The sequence below is a fragment of the Trichosurus vulpecula genome, chromosome 6 (assembly GCF_011100635.1).
Source record: "Trichosurus vulpecula isolate mTriVul1 chromosome 6, mTriVul1.pri, whole genome shotgun sequence".
NCBI classification, from domain to species: domain Eukaryota; kingdom Metazoa; phylum Chordata; class Mammalia; order Diprotodontia; family Phalangeridae; genus Trichosurus; species Trichosurus vulpecula.
Genome location: NC_050578.1, coordinates 69,885,056 through 69,908,260, shown reverse-complemented (window position 1 = coordinate 69,908,260; position 23,205 = coordinate 69,885,056). Strand labels below are relative to the sequence as shown.

The 23,205-nt window shown below is 35.9% G+C and overlaps 2 protein-coding genes across 3 annotated transcripts in view; both read left to right on the top strand.

Annotated features, from left to right (window-relative positions):
- The window catches only part of PTPN13 (protein tyrosine phosphatase non-receptor type 13), a 206,378-nt gene that overhangs the window by 91,451 nt on the left and 91,722 nt on the right, over positions 1–23,205 (top strand). Inside the window, exons 8-10 of the mRNA XM_036763757.1 lie at positions 4,892–4,987; positions 5,800–5,893; positions 16,370–16,592. Coding sequence (XP_036619652.1) covers positions 4,892–4,987; positions 5,800–5,893; positions 16,370–16,592 — 413 coding nt within the window. The remainder of the gene's footprint in view (positions 1–4,891; positions 4,988–5,799; positions 5,894–16,369; positions 16,593–23,205) is intronic.
- Positions 10,175–10,607, top strand: LOC118853602 (NADH dehydrogenase [ubiquinone] 1 alpha subcomplex subunit 5-like). 2 transcript variants are annotated; one of them, XM_036763756.1, is made up of 2 exons: positions 10,175–10,244; positions 10,362–10,607. In XM_036763756.1, exons 1-2 carry the CDS (start codon positions 10,175–10,177, stop codon positions 10,523–10,525), a joined length of 234 nt encoding a protein of 77 aa, XP_036619651.1. In that variant the 3' UTR covers positions 10,526–10,607. The 2 variants fall into 2 exon arrangements, with proteins under 2 accessions (XP_036619651.1, XP_036619650.1); XM_036763755.1 differs by having other exon boundaries at positions 10,175–10,607.

The window sequence follows — 23,205 nt, the reverse complement described above, 5'->3', positions numbered from 1 at the left end:
TTAATCATCCATTTTAGAATTTTTTCAACAATCAAAGTCAAACTCACTAACATAATTTATATACTCTCTTACCTTCCTTGGAAATCATGTCAATATTTGTCCTTCTCTAGTCCTTCAGTACATTTCCCACTCATAGTCTTTCAGTTATTACTAAAAGCAGTTCAGCATTTATGTCTGCCAATTTTTTCCATGCGAAATGATGCAGTTCATTTGGGCTAAGTGACTTGACTGATTATGACAATTTGGTGCTCTCTTATATTGGTCATCAACTCCCTATTAGCCATTTTTGTCTCTTTTTTTCAAGTTATAGCCCATTATAGTAGAATATGATGCAATCGTGTAGACATAGATAACTGAAATTTATTCAACTTAAAAAAAGTAAGAGCATGGCATAGGAATCATACTCACAAGTTGAATGATTAAATATCACAAAAAGGTGCTAACATTATTTTTTAACACAAAGATGTTATTTGTTAATATTAATAGAAGTGTGTTATATAGAGACCATGAAGTAATTCTCAAATTACCCACCCTGTTTTGATTAAACTCTTCTAAGAATATTGTGTTTAATGATTATTTTGTTCTCCATGTTAAAAAAAAACCAGAAAAAATGACATATGATCCAGATAAATTATAATTATAGTAATTATAAAGAAAATACCAAATAGATTCTATTAGGAAATTTCAAAGCATGTCAACTGTGTTCATATATCAGAGGGGGTTTTCATGAGCAAACAGACTTGTCATATTCCACTTCCACAGAGGTCAAATAAGAGAAACGCCTTTAAATTTCAGCAAGAGAAGATGTGGCTAGATAAAAGGAAGAATTTCTTCATTGTCAAGATAATTAAGCACTGAAAAAGGTGGTGGACTCCGTTCTTTCTGTCTTTTCTAGTCTTTCCCTTTGCTGGAAGAAGAACTTTGACTTGGATAACCTTTTAAGTTCAAGCCAACAACCATTTGTTAAGCATCACCAATGTTTAACTCAGTGTGCTAGGTATTGTGGATAAAAAGTTGATATGACATAGCCTCTCTCATTTTCAAGAAGTTTACATTTTAATAGGAGAGAAACAACTATAATAACAATGGATAATATGATTAAATTAAAGGGGAAAAAAAGAACAACCAGGTGATATTGGAGGAGGGATCCCTTGGGAGGAGATCTGGAAAGTCTTCATGGAAGAGATGATACCTTAATTGGTTTTAAAAGAAGGTAGAGCCACTTTTACAGGTAAACAGGGATCATTGCAGGGGGGTGGAATGTGGAAAAACAGAGAGTCCATTTTAGTTGTAGGAGAAAGCAAGAGAAATGATAGGAAGATAGAAGGAAGAGAGACAAAACGCACAAGAGAGGGACTGTTCCTGACATTTGTTCTCCTCTAACAATTCTAAAAAGCGTGTTGCTGTCATTTGAGTTTTGAGTTTTCAGTAGTTTCGTAGTTATTCCATTTGCTTTCATAGCTAGGATCAGAAATTCACTTTGACCAGTTTATGGCATGTCTAAGTTTTTTTTGGGGGGGGGGGGCGGGGTGGTGTTAAAAGGCATTTTCAAATACTAGGGAAGATCAAAGTAGAGATAGGTAGAATAGGATTTCCCAGGCATGAACTGACCATGAAGAATCTTGGAGTACTCAGAGGTTATATGATTCTTTAACTCTTTGAGAGCTTTATTCTGATTAAAGCTGTTATGCTATAAGGAAGAGAATTTGGTTAATTATAAGGAGGAAGGAAGAGACAAGTTTCAGTGGGGCCTTGTATATACACTTAAATGCATGGTACATATTATGTACACATTTATTCAACAAGTACTCATAAGCACTGGTTATATTCAAATTCAAGGCACTCTGTTAAGCAATTAAAAAACAAAAAATAAAATATTCCTTGCCTTTAAGAAGATTATATTCTACTGGGAGTGGGTGGCAGGAAGGTCCCTACCTATTAGGGAAATGAGGGAAGGCCTTCGACAGGAGATGGAACTTGAAAGAATTCTAAGATCATAGATTAAACAGAGAAAACATTGTAGGCATGGGGGCCTGCCTGTGCAAAACTATGCAGACTGAAAGTATTGTAACATGTACAGAGAACAGCAAATAAGGTGGGTTTGTCTGCAGAATAAAATGCATAAGCATGTAGAGACTGGGGGAAGGGGTGTGAGAAATCAATCTGGAATATGGTTGGTACCCATTGGTAAAGGGTTTTAAATGCCAAATGGAGGAGTTTATACTTTAACCTAGAGGCAATAGGTAACCACCGAAATGTCTTGAGAACAGTGAAATTATGTGATCACACCTGTGCTTTGTGAATATCAACTTGGCAACTTGCTGTAGGTTGTAATACAAAAGGAAAAGACTGGAGTTGGGTTGATCCCTTAAGTGGCTTTGATAATCATGTCATTAGGGCCTTGCTCTAGGGCACTAACTGTCAGGGAAAGGACTAGTTTATGATGCTAGAATTCATATTTCATATATGTGGATATATATACAGATGTATATATGTATGCATAGATACATATATTCTCATATACGTATAACATTATACAAGTCATATTTTTGTTTAACATTCACATGTTCATATATGTGAAACAGAGTTACTGCTAAGAGATGACAATATTAGGATCATTAATGGTTCCTTCTTCAGATCGATGAATCACCTTACTATGCTCCATTCTTTTTGTTTGAAATTGGTACCTTTTTGACGTGGCGTCAGTGGAATTCTGCTTTTGGCCTATTTGATAAGATACAGAAGTGCTTGCCTCTGATCGTGAGCCTTTTCACTGGCTGTCCCCTCTTCTCACTTGATTCCTGTCCCATAAGACTCTGTTCCAATCTCAGGAAGCCTTTTTTCTGTAGCTGGCGCCCCCTCTAGCCTGACTCACCCCATTCTGTCCTAAGTTAAGGGCAGGGCAGCCACTGGTAGGAGGGCTAGTCCTGCAGCCAGTTTGGGTGCATTCCCTGTGAGATTCCTTTCTGTATACACTGTATATATCCATACCTTGTCTATGCCTTGCTTTTTATGTGTTGTCTGCCTGACGGAATGTTAGCTCCTTGAGGGCAAAGATTGTGTTTTATTTTTTATTCATTTTAAACTTAAATACAAAACCTATGCGATAAATCTTACATGTTGTTTTCAAAGAGGGCTTGTGTTCTTGCTTTCCTTTGTAGCTTTGTTGTTTGGCACAGAGCATTATTGATTGCCATTTTTATTTAGATTCTGAAAACAATGTTATAAATGTAGAAGGGTGGGGCAGCTAGATGGCTCAGTGAGTAGAGCACCAGCCTTGCAGTCAGGAGGACCAGAGTTCAAATCTGGTCTCAGACACTTGACACTTACTAGCTGTGTGACCTTGGGCAAGTCACTTAGCTCCAATTGCCCTGCCTTACCCCCTCAAAAAAATAATAATAATAATAAATTTTTTAAAAAATTAAAAAATAAATGTAGAAGGGGGAAAGGAGCAGTATGATAAAGTAGGAAACTTGGTGGATAAGAAGTCAGATGATGACTCATTAATTCACATCCTTTGAGTCTTCCTGACTACTACCCCCTTACTAGTGGCATGATATTGGTCAAATTAACTAATTTTCCTAATATTAAAATGGGCATGTCTGTTTCTTCTGACTCGCAAAGGTGGTGGTTAGGATCAAATGAGACAGTGTTTAAGTGCCTTATAAACTATTAAGCATTATAGAAATATGAAGTGATTATCATTATGGCAATGTTTGGTATTTTACCTATGTTATATCTCACGGTAGCACCACTGTAGTGTGGTTACCTTAATGAGAAAGACCAAAAATAAATAACCCCACTGTTTCTTTGTACCTGACAGGTCATTTGAGAGAACAATCTCCTTTTTTTTCTTTTTAAAAAAATTTTTAACAGTCTCCTTTTTATGAAAAAAAATAATGAAATAAGAACATGTGTTTCAATGCTTAAAAGATTTTTGAGCTAAATAGAAATCAACAGAATTTTTATTTTTGAGATTCCTTATTATCATTCTAATTTCTAAATTATTAGGGAATGTGTTCAATGCAGTTATATTATGCATAATTTTCAAAATTATATGGCCATCTTTTGTTTTTAAATCACTTTCTTATCTGGATATATTATTCCTTCCTCCCCGGCCCAGCAAGCCATCTTTAAAACAGATAATTTTTAAAAAGAGATGAAAATAGCAGTTCATCAAATCTAGTCAACGTTTATACCAAATCTGTCAGTCTATGTGTGTCTTATAGTCTCTCTATATACTTCATTAAAATGGTGCTTATTCAAAAAGTTTATCCAAGTTAGGTTAAAGGTATGATGACTTCTTCAGGCAAGGTGGCCCAGTGGGTAGAACAGGCTTAAATAATGTCTCAGATAATAACTGACTTGTTTTCACATTTCTCAGCCTCTTTTGAAAAATGGCAGTAACGCCTCACAAGACTGTTGGGAGTATCAAGTGAAATAATATATTTAAAGTTATTTGTAAACCCTAAAGTGAGATATATATCGCATATACATATATTTGTATATATTGTATATTGTGTATGTATATATATACACACATAAATATGCATATATTTGTATATACATAGGTGTATAAATGTCAGCTATTATCATTAGAAGGGAGGCAGCATGGTACCGTGAGCAGAGGGCCTAGGTATGGGTCTTATAGCAGATGCTCACCACTTTTGTGACCTTGGACAGCTCCCTCATCTGTAAAATGAGAGAGTTGGACTCATTGGCCTCTGAGTTCCCTATCCATTATCATTATTATGGTTCTCAAATGTTCTCACATCCTGAATTGCTCACTCTGTAGTTTTAGATTCATCTTCCACTGGATCTTAGAATGGCAATGGTTTGAATAGAGAGGTCATGTCCTGATGCTATCACACTTTGTTTTGTATCTTTTTAGAACCAATTCGAAGATACAAACCTTACCAGACCGATATCTATAGTACTTCCAGTGAAAGTCCATCTATTATTTCTTCTGAGCCAGATTTCCGACAAGGTAAGAAACATTAAATACAATTTTATCACAGATCCAAAAGGTCTAATGACTAATAACTCACTTTATGTGGCTCAGTAAAGGTTTACAAAGAACATTCTTTACAACAACCCTGTAAGATAGTGTGAATATTATTTTTATTCCCATTTTACAGATGGGAAAACTGGGACTGGTGTCAAACGTTGACTAAGTGTCTGAATTTGAATTAGAGCCTAGATCTCTGCTGATATCATGTCCAGTCCACCCCTAGCACACGTGCACACCACACATATACAGAGTGTATTAGATTGAGATGGTACTTGTCAAAAATAGAAATGACACCAAGCATGGAGATACAGTAGAAAGATCATTGGCTCTGGAGTCAGAAAACCTGGGCTCAAATCCTGCCTGTGATAGCCACTGCCTATGTGACCTTGGGCTAGACCTCCATGGGCCTTAATGAATGAGTTGAACTAGTTGGCATCTGGAATGCCTACTCACTAACTCTAGGTTGATGCTATGATACTGGAGGAAATAGAGGAATTTTTAAGAAAATTCTTATGAAGTTTCCATTTAAAAATTTTTTTTCTAAGACTCCAGTGCCATGTTTCCTTAAAGGACCACATGGTTATTTTTATTTTGGAAAAAATCGTATATTGTTTTTAAAAACAGCTTCATTTCCTTTAAAGTATTTCTTAATACAATAATAGCTTTGTATGGTGCATGTAAATCTGAATCCCTTAAAATATTTTTGCTCTTTAAATCTTTACTGTTAAATAGAGTTATCTTTATGTTTTTAATCACTTCTGTAACTATTAATTTTGTTCCTATATTAGTGAAGAGGAGCGAAGCTTCAAAAGCATTTGACTCCAGCAGTGGACTCCAAGGGGTTGATGAAACCTCATGCCATGGACAGTCACAGAGACCAAAGTATGTAAAATATTAACTAATGATAATAAATTCCAGTGAATAATTTTTTTGTGTTCATATTTACTAGTTATTCCACTGAGCAAGGAATTTTTTTCCCTCCTCTCTTCACTTCTGTCTCTGCTTTCTTTCCTTCATCTTCTTTTCTATCTCCTTTTCAAAAAAAATTAATTTGTTTTTAGTTTTCAACATTCACTTTTATAATTGAAGTTCTAAATTTTCCCCATTCCTCCCCAAGACAACATACAATCTGTCTGTCTCCTCTTATGGGTCTGTTAAGGTTATATAAAATTTAGCTAATCATTACCTTTTCTGTTTTTGAATCTATTAATCAAATTGATTTGTGTTTGGTTATTTTTTCTATCTGTGCCTCACTTTCCTCATTTTAAAATGGATTATATGTCCACTTTTTACCACACAGGTATGTTGTGAGAAAAGTGCTTTGTTAACCATAAAGGATTAAATAAATATAAGCTAATATTATTGATTTGAAATGCTATTATTGCTTTTTTTTATGGACTGGCTCTCTCCCATTCCTGAAATACTTTCCCTGCTACATACATCTCTTAGCTTCCTTCAAGGCCCAGCTCAAATTTCACCTTCTGCAGAAGGCCCTTCTCCACCTTCCAACCCCACCCTCACTCCCTGCTTTTGGTACCTTCTTACTGAGATTACCTTCCATATATTATGTACAAACCTTTTTATACAGTTTTTTTAATAGGTTGTGTCCTCTATTAGAATGTGAGCCCCTTAAGGTCAGCGACAATGTTTTTGCCTTTCTTTGTATCCCCATTGCTTAGCACAGTGCCTGGCACATAATAATTACTCCATAAGTGCTTGTTGATTGGCTGACAGATCCTTACCCCAATTCACAGGGGACTGAAGCAAGCTGGAGGAAGTCAGATAGCTATGCTGATTAGGGACATTCTAAATGCATGTTGTCCACTCTCACTCCAATAAGGCAGTTCTTTTATTCCTCCCAATTGATTCCTTCTCTCACTTCACACAAAAGCTATTCCAGACCTTCTTTCTTCAGGCTCTCATATCTCCTCTTCCTACACTCATTCTCTCTCCCTCTCTCTCTCTCCCCCTCTCCCTTCCCCTCCCCCTCCCTACCCTCTTCCCTCCTCCTCCTTTCCTCCTTCCCTCTCTCTCAAGTGAAGACTGTGGCTCTAATTTACTGAAAAAAACTGACTCTGTGTGGTTGGCTCTTTAGATGTTTAAGGATTTTAACCCAGAATGTTAGAAAAATAGCAAAATCAAGTATTCCTTGACTCTTTTTGTGGCTTTAGAAAAGCTGGATCTCCACACTAAGGAAAATAAAGATAAACTGCCTTTGAATATTAGGCCACTTAAGGTGGAGGTAAAGTAGCTTTTGATCTTTAAGGTCTGTGCCTTAAAGGCAGAGGAGCAACATATAGATCTAGAAATAGCATAGGTATAAAGGGTATTGCTAATGGGCTTAGGGCTGCAGATAGGCAATATAACTTCCAACCCAGGGATTTTGCACAATGATTTAAATCCTGCCAAGATTAGGATTATATGAGCAGAGAATAGGAGTTAGAGTGATAATGATCATTGAAAACCAGGTATGATGGTAAAGGAGTCTCAGGCTTATTCTTTCCTAGCTAGGAATGACTTTTTCCATAGTGGAGACAGGATGGGCACACTTTTACCACCAAGGAAGTTGGGCACATGCAAGAGAAGATAAATTAGAATTCATAGCTAGCCAGTGAATCATGAGAATGAAATGTATAATGAAAGTATAGTCTAATGCAGTATTCTCAACCTCAAGTAGAAATGGAGGCTGCCAAACCATACGTAAAGATCCTTGAAGTTCATGTATTAACTTAGTTTAAAATTATTTAATATCTATGTTTTCTGTATTTTTATTTATTTCATGAAATATATCCCAACTACATCTCAACCTGGTTCAGGTCACACTTGAGAGTGTTTTAAGCTTCTTGAGGAGAGGAACTTTTGTTTGTTTGTTTGTTTGTTTTGGATCCCTAGAGCTTAGCACAGTGCTTGGCATATACCATGCACTTAATAAGTGTTTATGGATTTATTGTGGACCCACAGGCCTCATGTTTGACACCTCTGGTCTAAATTAATTCAACTCTAAAGTTTTTGTCAGTTGCATAGTTTTCATAGATTTGGAGAGTTTATCGAAGATTTCCTCTTAAAAAGTCAGTTGAAGCAGTTTGAAGGTTCCCTCCCACACACAGAGATTGCCCTTATCCCTTTTTAATTGGCTAAAGTTGGCATATCTGCATGCTTGGCCCAGAACAATGAATTTCCTCTCATTTTGGTTTCTTGGTAGGGGGCAACAATGAAGGAGCTATCATTTTTATAAGCTGTTTGTATTGTGGCCTCCTCTCTATCACCTCTTATACCTCTATGACCCACATTCTCAGGTGCAGTTAAATCTTACTTTTGCCTGTGGAACTTCCCTGTCAGGTCACCATACTCACCTGGGGAAATCAGTAAAATTTGAGCAGGTAATTGAGGCGGCCCCAATAGTTGTCTGGACAAACAAAGCCATCCATATAAATATGCACTTTCATTTTATCCTTATAACATCACCTTATGAGGTAGGCACTGTTACTGCCCTCATTTTACGGCTTTGCATTTTTTAAAAAGAATTTAAGTGTAGACTTTCAGATCATGAGAGCAACAAGATAGAGGACTAGACATTTTCTCTCATCTTCACAACCTCACATTTCTCCAAAATAAGAATTAGGTACAAGAGGGAAAGGAATTTCAGCTTTCTCCATTGTATAAGGCACCAAGAACCCCAACAAGCTAACAGCTGGATGAACCTTCATTCCTCATGAGCCCCCACCAGCTCGGGCAGACTGCGCAATTGGGCCCATGGGATCCACTCAGCCATTCTCTTGCTGCTGCAGGCTCTGCTGGCCACCCCATCCTCTTTCCGCCATTTTGAGGCCACAAGCAGCAGAGCATAGTTCTCCTGTCGTCTGTGAGGAGGAGGTGGACCTCTAGGAAGCAGGAAGCTTGGTCTACATAGGGCAACAGTTTGTTAGTCATCCCCAAAACTAAGGGACAGATTGCCAAGCATGAGGTGTGGTCTCCCTCTTGAAAAAGGCAGCCTGAAATGATGGAGACTGGGGGTGGTGAAAAGTGAATTTCTCAGTGTGGGAGGAGACTGAAACAACTTTGAGGAACAGTCCTTGGAGCATCCATCATCCAATGGGAAGGAGTCACAATATGAGTGAAAAAAGGCTGAACTTACCAAAGATCTCGGGAAGAAAAAGATTTAATTTAAAATCTTGAGCACAAGCACATAAACCAATAGGGAAGATAATAACAGAAGGGCATGTGTCTTCATAGACAACTGAATTCAAAAATCTCAAAATAAATACTGCAGGACAAAGGAACACCAATCAATACCTGATAAGGGAAAGGATTTTCAAGAAAGCATGGAACAAGAAGAAGATGTTCCCAAATTGTTCAAGAGAAAAATAAGAATAATGAAAGCAGAATTTGTGGTTTACATAGCAAAAAAGGAAAGCTTAAATCTATGATGCCACATCTCAAGAGAGAAAACAGAACAACTGATTGTGAATGCAAATACATGGAGTGAAGGAAAGAGAATAGCAAAAAGCAATAACTTAAACAGAATCTCTAAATAAACAAAACATTGCTCTCAAAGACAGGTTGCAAAAATACAAGTTAAACAAACAAACGTATCTGAATACTCTACTGCAAGAAAGCTGCCCAGAACTTCTGAACTCAGTAAACAAAGTGTCAATCACAAAAATCCTTAGAATCATACAGAAAAAAATAAAAACCAAGAAAGCTTTGCAAGAACTCCTGTAAGAAAGGACAAATTCTGTAAGTATTGAAGAGAAAGGCCATAAAATAGAGGGGAAGGGAAATTCGAATATCACAGAACTATTCTGTGCCCAGCAGAAATTGCAGAGTAGAATGGACTGTGCAAAGGAGCTCAGGGGTGACATACGCTGCCAGACTGAGCCCTAATTCCATCAATGAAAAAATGGATATTTGATAAATGAGGCATTGGAAGAATTCCTATGATGAAAACCAGGTGTGAGCAGATTATTTGCTTTTGTAAACATTCCAGACAAGAGAAATACAAGAAAGGAAAAAAAGCAACCTAACAAAGCACAAAGCAGCAAAATAAATTACCACAGGGAAAAAAGGAGTTTAAAATAGAAAGGGAAAGACATATCTGTCAGAATAATAAGGGTGACCATTAAGAGATTTCTTTCTAAAAATACACACAGAGGGATTGCTGTCATGGCCGGGGTGCTGAAGAAGATCACAGGTCTTGTTGGACTGGCAGTGTGTGAGACCCCATGGGAGAGGCTAAGATTATTATATTCAAAGATTCTTGATGCTCTTGAGTTTATGCCTTCAAATGTGGCATATAGAAAGTACACAGAACAGATTGCAAATGAAAGACTGAATATGGTGAAAGAGGAAACAGATCTTCAGAAACTAGAGGATAAGCTTCAGGATGGCCAGCTAGAAGAAGTGATTCTTCAGGCTGAAAATGAATTATCACTGGTGAGAAAAATGTTGACATGGAAACCCTGGGAGCCGTTAGTGGAAGAACCACCAGCCAACCAGTGGAAATGGCCATTATAATCAATGTCAAATATCTATGATGTATACTTTTTTAAAGTCATTAAACATCTGTTTCAATACTACTAAAATATTTTTTGAATTATTGGAATTTTGTTAACAGGAAAACTGAAACAAGATAGTTAGGGACAAAACATTAGTGAAGGATTGATATATGACAGGAATGGACCATGGTCATGTTAATCTGAAAAGCATTTATTCATAAAATAGATTATTTAAAATCATTTAAAGAAAGTGATTGGGCTGTCATTTTAAAAATCTAATTAGAACCTTTTTTTTTTTAAATTTTTCAATCCAGGAACAAAGAAAGCAACAGAGACTAATATCTAAGGCATGAGAAACAATCAGAAATTGAAGTATAGTCTGGATAGGGTTTATGGAAGACTTTTTATACGATTTTTCAATATTTAGTTTAAAAGTTTGTGCCAAGTTATGTTAATGTCTAGGAAAGAACTGAATAAAGTGGTATGCTTGAATTTTAATTGAACACTTTTAAAATGTTGAACTGTTATATGGAAAGCACTTGATTAGCTAAGATTCTAAAACTTATTAATTGAATGTTTTCATAAAATTACATGCATTTTTCCACATTCTGAAAGTAATATAAGAGATTTTCAAATTGAGGTTGACCTGCTTGGCTTTGAGTGTATGTATTTACTGAAGAAAAATCTAACTTTAATATGTGCAGTTTAGTTCTTATGTATATTAAACAGAAATGTTTACTGAAAAAAAATAAAAATACACACAGGAAAGGGTAAAAGTAGTATTTAAATAAAAGTACTAATGGTGGCGGAACCAACATGAAACATCATGGATTGAACTTCACACCACCATGCCTACAAGTAAATCAGTGTTTGTTTCTGTGTTTTTGGGAACTAAGCTACAGAATGGGAGGGTTCATAAAAGAGGAGAGAAGAGGAAGAAGATGGAGGAGAATGTGTGATGGACCCTAAGCAAGTTAATGCCAAATAATGAAAATAATTCCTGTAGTTTCTGGAAGAAGAAGGCCAGCAGAACCAGTGAAGTGATAAACAAAGAGATAGAAAGAGGGAGAAATAAAGAGGGAAATCTCAATTTAGTGCTGGAAATGGGTCCCACTAAAAAACTTTCCAATTGGGGAAGAGAAATATTTTATTATGGGAGATATTGGGGGCCCAAGGATGGGAATAATTGACAGGGATTTATTGTTTAGGGCAGGGGTTGACAAACAGTACCCCAAAAACCAAAATGAAAACGTAAAAATCATTTTGAACTGACCAGCCATACAAAAACAGGCACAGGGCTATATTTGCTCAGTGAGCATTAGTTTGCTGCCCCCTGGCTTAGAGAGACCACTGCCACTGAAAGAGTATTGTGCCTTCATGACAGCATACTGACTCAAGAGAAGGGGAATCAAAATGAAGAAAGGACGTGGAGAAAAAAGGGTAGTGATGAGCTGTACAATTAGGGCCCCAGGAAAATTTCTTCCATGAGGCAATATATTTATCCTCTTTCCTCTGGGAATGAACATTTCTTTTTTTTTTTTTTGCATTTTATTTTATTTTTGGAGGGGGGAAGGCAGGGCAATTGGGGTTAAGTGACTTGCCCAAGGCCACACAGCTAGTGAATGTGCCAAATATCTGAGGCCAGATTTGAACTCAGGTCCTCCTGACTCCAGGGCTGGTGCTCTACTCACTGCACCACCTAGCTGCCCCAGGAATGAACATTTCTAAGAGTAAGATACAACAGGAAAAACAAAAGGTGAAGAGAGTACAAATGTACTAAGTGATAATGCAGAAACTGTTTTAAAAAGGAAATTAAAAGTAGATATCTTAGAAGCTTAAATTCCATAAGGAATACAAAGATTAAGGAAATAAGTATAAAGAGCATGAATCAAAAAAATAAATAGTAGAATAGGCAGAAATAAAAGAGAATGAAGAGAACAAGTGAAAAATCTTTTTTCGAAACGGTGCTGAAAATGAAAGAAAAAAGTAATAAGACAAGTTGAAAAGGGAGAAAGAAGGGGGATTTTACTTGACTGTTTAACTGAGATGGAAGGGGGGCAAGAACAGCAACAATAAAATCTTAATTCAGAAAAAATTAGAGAAAATGGAGCAAATTATAAACCTGACTCAACTTTAAATGTAAATGAGTAAAACCCAATAAAATGAAACAAAGTGAAATTGGATAAGAAACCAAAACCTCACAATCTGTTGCTTGTAAAGAATATACCTAAAAAGCAAAGACAAATTCAAAAATGAGAGGCTAGAACAAAATTTACTGTCTGTTGGGTAAACTCCAAAAGCAGGAATTGAAATCATGCTATCAGACAAGCCAAAAAAGAAAAATTGACAACACAAAAAGAGATAAACAAGGAAACTGTATTGTACTGAAAGGAACCGTAGACAATAAACCAAAATTCTTATTAAACTTACATACTGCAAATGCCTTAGCATCCAAATTCATAAAGCAAAAATTAACTAAATTACAAGAGGAATAAAGAGTAACAGGACAATAACAGGAGACTTTAATGACCCTTTCTCAGTGTTGGTCAAATCTAACAGACAAAAGAGATGGAAAATGGATAGAATTGAACAAATTGTTGGAGAAACTGAAACTACAAGACTTATGGCATTTACTGAGAGGTCCTGTTAAACAATACATGTCCTTCTTAGTACCATTTGGAACTATTTAAAAAAAACTGACCATGCCCAGAGATAATACAAATAATTGTAGAAAGATAGAAAATACATTCTTTCCAGACACAATTAAAATAGTAACTTATTGAGGTAGCACAAATGAAAAACATAGACCCACCACAGAACTACCATACCCCCCAAAATAGAAATTAAAAACACCCATACGTCACTCCTTTGTTGAGGTGAGAGGTTCACAGATATAACATGTATTCAGATTTTTTTTGAATTATTGATCATATATCCTTACACAACTTGATTTCCCACCTCACTGCACTTCTTTTGGACTTCTTTCACTTTTCCACCTTGCCTTTGAGCTCCATACATCCCATCCTGCATCCTCCACTTTTTAACTTTTTGTTAAAATATATCCTATGCTCCCATTAGATTGTAAACTCATTAAGGGTAGAGATTGTCTTTCTTTTTCATATTTGTATCCCTAGTGCTTAGCACAGTCCAAGATACATAGTTGACACTTAATAAATGTTTATTCTCTATTGACTATTACGGAGTTTGGCTGATTTTTTTTCTTTTAAAATATTGTTGGTTATATGGGATGACTCAGAAATATTATTTGTTATAAAGGATGGCATTTTGGGGAGGGAGGAGGGCAGGGTACTGGAAGAAATTTTTGTGATTTATGAAAAAGTTTCTCCAGTTTTTTGGATCAGTTTTTATTTCTGCAAAGTATTTTTTATTTAGGTTCATATACCTTATGGTTCTTGGTGCATCTTGATAGATATTCTCCCAAATATTTTGTAGTTTCTATAGTTATTTAAATGGAATTTTTCTTTGTAGTTCTGTCTGCTGTTTTGTTACTAAGATACAGGAAGGTCAGTGATGTATTTGGATTTATTTCATATCCCATAACTTTGAATTTGTTGTTTCTTTTAAATTTTATTGACTTTTAGGGCTTTTTAGGGAAATCATCAAATCATCTCCAAAAAAATGATAATTTTGTTTTCTCTTTGCCTGTGCTTATTCCTGCAATTTCTCCTTCTTGTTTTATTGCTACAGGTAACATTCCTAGCACTGTTTTAAATAGTATTGGTGGTAATGGGATTCTTGCTTTTCCCTGATCTCAGTAAACGCAGTGCCAGTCAAAAGAATCCCTAGAATAGATCCAGAACTTTTGAACTCAATAAACAAAGTGTCAATCAAAAAATCCTTAGAATACATCCCCCCCCCCAAAAAAAAACAACCAAACAAATAAAACCTTATGCATTAAACTCTTAAGTCACAGACATAAACTCCTATATGAAAGGGAAAAGTGTGTAAGCATTCAAAAGACAGGCCATAAAAGAGAAGGGAAAGGAAATTCAAACAGCACAATACTATTCTGTGCCCACCAGAAACAACAGATTAGAATGGACTGTGTTCTGAAGAGCGTGTATGTGCGTGCATGCGCACACACACACACACACGAATGGAGAAAAATTAGAGACTTTAATATGTTTGCCCCTACATTCAGATAGATGTTATTTACTCTATTAAGGAAAACTCCATTTATTACTATATTTCTGCATTTTAAAATAGAAGCAGATGTTGGATTTTATCAAAAGCCTTTTCAGCATCTTCATGTAATCATATGGTTTTTATTATTTATCTCATTAACATGATTTGTTACATTTATAATCTCATATTGAGTCAATCCTCTGTTACTGGTATAAACCCAAACCAGTAATATGCTGTTTTGGGCCACTTACTAATATTTGATTTAAAATTTTACATCAATATTTATTAGGGATACTAGTAGTTTTCTTTCTCTTTTTTGTCTCTCTTTGATTTAAATATCAAGGCCATTATCTGTATTGTAGAAAGAGATTGGAAAGGTGCCTTTTTTTTTTTTGCAAATAGTTTATGCATTGGAACAAATTGTTATTTGCTCAATATAATTCACTTGCAAATACCTCTAGTCCTAGAGGTCCCTCACCACCTTTAGGAGTTCATATGTGGCTTATTCATTTTATTTTTCTGATAATGGTTTATTTAAGTAGTCTATTTCTTAGGGTTTTTTATATTTTTCTAAGCATTTATCCATTTTCAATAAGTTACCAGGTTTTTTTCCCCCATAGAATTAGGCAAAATAGTTTCTAGTAATTTGAGTTCTTTTTCATTTTTGATATGAATAATTAGCTTTTCCTTTCTTTTAAAAACTCATCAACTAGCTGTTTATTCATTTTATTTGTCTCCTGGTCCCTCCCCCCCCCCAAAAAAAACCTCCTACTTTTATTTATGCATTTAATGGTCATTTTGCTTTCAATTTCATTAATCTCTTCAATTTTTAGGGTTTCTGCTTAAATAGGAATTTTTTGTTAAAATTCCTTTTAGTTGCGAGCCCAATTCATTGATTTATTTTTGAAAGTGTTTGGAGTCGAAAATTTTGTCTTAACAAGTACCTTAGCCAAAAGTGTTTGGTATGCTGACTCATTATTGTCATTTTCTTTGAATAAACTTTCTGTTGTTTCCATAATTTGTTCTTTGAACCGCAGTTTGTTTAGAATTGTATTATTTAGTCTCTTAAAGGCCCTTTATTCAATATAACTCATAATCAGTAAATAATATCTTTAGCACTTCTAATCTATTTTGAGGGGAGATGTCTTTATATACCAATACATGGTCAATTTTTAGAGGTGCTTTGTACAGCTCCTTTCTATTCCCTTTCAGAAATAGCCAGAAATCTATCACATATAGTTTTTTTTTAAGTTCTTAGGTCCATAACTTCTTTCTTGTTTATTTTTTGGGTAGATTTGTGGGGATCTGAAAGGAATACAATAATATCTTCCACTAGTATAGTTTTACTATCTATTTCTCTTTTTAACTTGATTATCAGTTTCTTCAAATATTTATGTACAATGCTACCTATACATTAAGCATTGATATTGATTTGTTGTATATGATGCTTTTAAGCTAATGCTTAATATAATTTCCCTGCTTATTTCTTTATTATATCCAACCCTGCTTCTTTTAGTTCAGCTCAAACGTAATTGACTTTCTTCTAGCCCCTCATTTTAGCTATATATTTGTTTATTTGTAACTGGCAATGTGGACGTCCACATTTGGGGGAGGGGTGAATTTGAAGCTATTTTAAAATTTAATTAGTCTATATGATAGTGCTTTTCTGGATTTGTCTTGATTTTATTAAAAACATTTTCCTTTCTCTTCAATGCAGCAGACAATTTGAAAAATCATTTGAAGGCAACCTGATTAGCCAAGAGATCATGCTGAAACGTCAGGAGGAAGAATTGATGCAGCTCCAGACTAGGATGGCTCTTAGACAATCTCGGTTAAGCCTTTTTCCAGGAGACACCATCAAAGCCTCTATGCTTGATGTCACCAGAGATCCCCTGAGAGAAATGGCATTAGAAACAGCTATGACCCAAAGAAAACTGAGGGTAAATTGCTTCCTACTATGGAATTGCTTACTCCTAAAGCCAGGTAAAATAGAGTCTTTTTAGAGCTACAAGTAACCTCAAGGTATTGTTTGACCAAGTGAAAATTCCATTTTAGTTCCAAAAAAGGAGAGCTCTGATCCCACTGATTACTGCTAAAATGTAGGCTCAGAATTATTCTTTTGAAATATCAAAATATTCATATTCTAAGTGCCTTGGAGTGCTTTTTACTTCTAATATGAGAGACTTCCTGGTACTTTTATTCTTTTAAGGGTAAAGGTGCAGCATCTTTGCTTCTGCCTTAACTGGTCATTAACCCACCTGGTTACACATGTTTGTTTATTTTTCCCACTACTTCTAAAGTGTAAGCTATCATTGGGAGTAAGCTGCAGTCTTATCCCCACTATTCATCCTTCCATTTCCCTATGTGTTAATTGTTCGTTTTGCCTCTTGTGATAGTAATTGTTGTGCTCTTAATCTCCATGTGTAGAATATAGAGCCATTTATGATCTCTTGTAGGATTCTGGAATTTTAATATCTTAAAAACCCATCCCCAAGTACCATTGAAATTGTCTCAACTCTATTACAGCTTCCCAATGTATGTATTAAATCCAGATGAGACAAATATAGAGATTTAACTATTGTCACTGATGAAAATCAATCCTGTAACTAGGCTGGAAGCTTTGTTCTGTTGTCTTCTATTTGTATTCTCTTGGGATTAGCTGGATTTCTCACTAGACTAGATAAGGTGGGAAGAGAAGGGAATGAGTATTTATTAAGTACCTACTCTATGCTTAAGTGCTTTGTAATTATCATCTCATTTTATCCTCACAACAGTCCTCTGAGGTAAATGCTAATATAAACTTCATTTTACATTTTAAGAAACTGAGGCAGTCAGCAGTTAAGTGACTTGTCCAGAGTCACTAGCTAGTAAGTCTTTGAGATGAGGGTTGAACTCAGGCCTTCTTAACACAGCACTTTTCAATTTGATTGATTCCTGACGTCTCATAGAGTCATTAGTTTCACTTGCCCAGTTCTAACTTTTAAGAAGTTGTTTTCCTCAGTTAGTTTTTGTACTTCCTTTTCCATTTGGCCAGTTGTACTTTTTAAAGAGTTGTTTACTTCCATGGATTTTTGTATCTCCTTTTCCATTTGACCAATTCTGCTTTTTACACAGTTATTTTCTTTTTCCAAGCTGTCGACTCTATTTTCATAATTCTCTTGCATCACTCTCATTTCTTTTCCAAATTTTTCTTCTCTCTCTCTTATATGATTTTAAGCTCCTTTTTGAGCTCTTTCTTGGCTTAAGACCACTTCCGTTTTTTCTTTGGGGTTTTGCCCATAGGTGTTTTGACATCATTGTCCTCTTCTGAATCTGTGTCTTGGTCTTACCTGTCATCATAATAACTTTCTAAGTTCAGATTCTTTTTTAGTTGTTTTTTGATCATCTTTTTTTTTTTTGGCTTTTTTAAATTTGAACTCTGCATCTGGGGTGGAAGAGGGACCATCTCAGGCTTCTTGTACCAGGAGCTGTAGGCCCCAGCTGTTTACCTGGTGCTGCACTGATGTCACCCTGAGGCGCGCAGGGGAACCTTGTGTTTAGTGCTTTGCTGAGAGGGTAGTGTAGGGGATGGTTGGTGCTGCTGGAGGCTGTAAGGGTCTGGCAGCTCACCTGGTGGTAAGCCAGGGTCTTAGTGTTGGTGTCTGGCATGTGCTGAGACTGGTGGACTATATCCTCGTTTCTTTGAGGCTACACTGAAGCATGAATATGATGGTCTGGCCCCTGGTGGCTTCCTTTTTGCCCAGGGCTATGCTGAAGCATGAGATGGTTCTGGGAGCCAGAATCTGTCCATTCCCATGGCTATCCTGAGATACACTGGAAGTTCTGGTGTTGGTGTTTGCCTGCTTCACCGCACTGGGGTTCAGGATCTCCAGCTGACTTGCTGAGGTGGGTTTGCTGCTGGTTTGCTGGGACATTTCCTGTGCTGGACTGCATTTCCTTTTCACTTGAGTGAGACAGACCTTTCCTACCAATCTTTCAAGTTTTTTGGGCAAAAAGATTGTTTCACCCCATCTTTTTGCTGGTTGTGCTGTTCCAGGGGCACTATTTTGTGATTGTTTGGAGGTGAATATGGAAAAGTTACAGTGATTTACTGCTTACTCCACCATCTTGTAAGTTGGCATTTTTTTTAAACAAATTCTTTTCTAACTAATTGATTGGAATACATAAAAAGAGCTGGTTCTGAAATTGGCTCCATTTTAACAAGTTTTGTGTCCTTTCCACCAAGCTAGCATCAGTTCAATTTTAATTTTGTTTGGTTTCATTAAATCCAGAAACTACTAACTCTTCTTGAAGAAAATATTTATAATGTATAAGCAAAAGGTTTCTGAGTGGTCTACAAGCCTTTGATGTTTTCCATTTCTTGATCCCAAACCATATTTTCCAATAGTTTTTACCATCTTCCTCCAAGGTACTTTTGCACTTATGCTACTTTGCCTCAAAATATGTTTACATAGCTTGGAAGACTTTTTGAATTGCTCAGAAATTCTTCAGTCCTTAATCTGCTGTAGTGGATGGTACACAAGCTGTGATTATTTTCATGGTGGTTTGTTTGCTTACATTTCTTATGACCACACTAAGGCAAAATAACAGCGTGACTATCACATGAAGCCAGTTTTGCCAAGTCCTTTATTTGCCTTTCCATGGAAGGCCTGTGAGCAGTCCATATTTAACTGAACCTTTTTTTGTGTCAGTATATGATTCAGTTCTTCCACTAGTACATCAGCTCATTCTTCATTTTCTTTTTAAAAATTTTTTAATTAGCAAAATCTATTTTCTCTCTTTTCAACCTACCCGCCCCCATTGAAGAATAAAGAAAAGCAAAACCCTTATAACATATGCATAGTCAAGCAAAATATATTCCTGCATTGACCATCTCCAAAACACATCAATGTTTGATTGTGTATCCAGAGTCCATCAGGAGGTAGGTGTCATGCTTATAGATAAAGAACTAAAACCCAGTGAAAGAAGCAACTTTCTTAGTGTCCCATAGGTCCTCCAGAATTGGCTATTTCATTGATCAGACTTCTTAAGTCTTTATAAGTTGTTTGTCTTTACAGTGTTGTTGTTATTGTGTAAACTCTTCTGGTTCTGCTCATTTACCTCTGCATCAGTTTATATACATCTTCCCAGGTTTCTCTGAAACTGTCCCTTTGATCATTAAGATGCAATAGAATTATATTCTGCAATTAAACATACCCAGAATGGTTAATAATAAATTTTGGCCTTTCTGTCTGTCAATTCATTCCCTGGCCCCTGTTTGTCTGGGATACTAAGAGGTTAAATGCCCGTTGTCTGTGGCTGGTGAGAGAGTCAGACCCATAACAAGAATGCAAGTCTTCCAGATTTCAAGTTCCACCATGTCTGACTCCAGGAATGGCATACTGCTTCTTGAGGGATATATCTTAACAATCTTATTAAAAGCCTGTAAGTTTCCCAGTCTACTTAAAAACAAACACATTCTTTGACCAGATAATTTGTCATGTTGATCTATTCACAAACCACAAATGTTTTTAAATATGGCTTGTGGAGAACTTGTTATATTTTTCAGTGTATATTATGTATTTTCCTTCTAAGTATCCATCATTTTAGACATGCAGTCTATATTTAGATCAATATGATATATGAATAACTTTCTGAGAAGTAAATTAGCTTTGGATATGTACCATCTGAAAGTGTAAAAAGAAGAAAGTGTTTATTTCTATATATTTTTAATGAGCAAATCAAGCCAAATGATTTTTAGGAGGAATGAAACTAAGTACTTTTGTTCTACTCATGCCTTTTGGATGAAATAACATTAAGAGAAAAAAATTTGTGAACATTATGAAAATATTTTGCATATAAAATTTCTCTTAATAACCTTTCCATAAATAACTAAAACTTTTTTCTTTACTTTTTCATTTTGCTGCAGACTTGTTTTTCCTTAACCCTACCCTGTTACCTTTGACCTCTTTTCAGTTTTATTTATTCATTGGGAAACCATCCTTATTTGTTCTTTCTGTTTTTCAAAATACGTGACATTAGTTTACTATAAACTTAAAACATAAAGTAAGAACTTTATGTCATGCTCACAGTCTTATGTCATGGTTCACACTTGTGTGGTTGAATATAAATTCCCAGACCATACCATTGAATGTGCTGTATAGCACAGAAGAAAGAAAAATGATAAAATCCTAATAATCCTCAATCCTCTAGGGGGTGAGCAATATTAACCCTGTTTTCAGTCTACAGTAGGACTGTATTTGGTATTCCTTGCATTCATTTCACATCCAGCCCTATTTCTTTTCTCATCCTGGCTCCCGACTAGAATCAATCTTGCTTTGAATATTAAAGGAATAAGTAGGTTTAAAGAGTAGAAGGTTTTAGCACCAACCCCCCTTTCATTGTTTCTATTTTCTTTCCTTTTGCCCCATTTCCACCATGTTTGCTACAATCCAGCTATCTCAGTGAAGTCTTCCTTTTTTCAAGGCAAAGAGAACAATGCTAATGCTTTGTTTTTCCTCCTTAAAGTCCTTCTCTAAAGACTTACCTTGGCATTAAAGTGACCCCGAGTTATCAAAAAATATGCCAATAGGCCATAGTCCAATCCAAGATTGTACATCTGTTACCCAAAGTCTAGCCAAGCCAGATATGAAAAATTACATCCCCAAGTTGGCTGTAGGGGCAATCATAGCAACTCTCAAAATTTTGAACCACAGCCATCCTAAAAGTATTGAAATAAATGTTCATTGTTGAAAATAAATATTCCTTCCCCTCACATAGTAAAGAATGTTGAATACATGTCTGTTAAGTCCAAAGAAACCCAAGCAAACCCCAGGCAATACAGTTAACTATATTACCCTTATTAGGACAAAAATGTTTATTATTCTCTAATAAGATTAGTTTGATCATTTCACAAAAGAATGATTCTTTAAAAAGAAAAAAATCTTTAATCACAGAATTGTAAGGGATTTTCAACATTATCTAATCTAATCTATGCCTGAACATGATCTCTATAATATTCTCAATAAGTGAGTATTTCCAGCCTTGTCTTAAAGATCCCTAGAAGTAAACCATTACACATAGTCACCCATTACTTTTTTTTTTTATAAATCTAAATGTAAAGAATTACCTACTAACATCAAAATTAAATCTGATTCTGTGTTTGTAGTCTTCAGTGGTTAATAAAAATTAAGACCAGATTATTTTATGGTTATAACATACTTTAAATGTTTCTGAAGAAGCTGAACTTGCTAATCAGAGAGCAATAGTGTTTTTGTAGATCATCTTTTGAAAATAATATAAAGTAGAACATTATTTCATGTAGGAATATGAATATCAAAATTCTGGGGATATGTAAGGTTAAGGAAGATACTTTTGCTTACACTAAGCGAGTGTCCCAGTCAGTTGCTGTCATTCATAAGTTTAGGTCATTTCACCAGGCTTCTCTTGAATGCCTACCCTTCACAAGACATTTTGAGCAGTAACTACAATTCCTAACCTCACTCTTTTGTCTATCAGCATACCCAGGTCTCTCTTGCTAGTCTCCATTCAGGTTTCTAGCCCTATCCACTCTTCTTTTTGCCTAAGTTATACAGTGACCTGAGCAAATCCCCTGAGCCTTGGAAATATCACGTTATAAATTCATCAAACTATTCTGTAAAACAGTTTAGAATTCTACAAAGAAATTAGCTGAAGTGTCCATACCCTTTGACCGAGAGATCCCACCATTAGGGATAAGAATAAATGAATGAACGAATTTTTTTCCATATTTTATTATTTAGTATTTTTTAGTTTTCAGCATTGATTTCCACAAGATTTTGAGTTACAAATTTTCTCCCCATTTCTACCCTCCCCCTACTCTAAGGTGGCATATATTCTGATTGTCCCATTGCCCAGTCAGCCCTCCCTTCTGTCACCCCCCTCCCCTTCCTCCCCATGCCTTTCCCCCTTACTTTCTTGTAGGGTAAGATAGATTCTATGCCTCATTGCCTGCATATCCTATTTCCCAGTTGCATGCAAAAACAACTTTTTTTTTGAGCATCTGATTTTAAAACTTTGAGTTCTAAATTCTCTCCTCTCTTCCCTCCCCACCCACCCTCCCTAAGAAGGCAAGCAATGCGACATAGGCCATACATGCATCATTATGCAAAACATTCCCATAAATAGTCATGTTTTGTTCCCTCCATCCTATCCTGTCCCCCTTTATTCAGTTTTCTTCCTTGACCCTGTCCCTTTTCAAAAGTGTTTTCTTTTGATTACTTCTTCCCCCATCTGCCCTCCCTTCCATTGTCCCCCCCTTTCTTATTCCTTTCCCCCTACTTTCATGTGGGGTAAGATACCGGATTGAGTGTATATGTTATTCCCTCCTCAAGTCAAATCCGATGAGAGCAAGATTCACTCATTCCCCCTCACCTGCCTCCTCCCTCCTTCCAGTGAACTGCTTTTTCTTGCCACTTTTATGTGAGATAATTTACCCCATTCTATCTCTCCCTTTCTCCCTCTCTCAATATATTCCTCTCTTATCCCTTAATTTTATTTTATTTTTTTTATATCATCCCTTCATATTCAACTTAC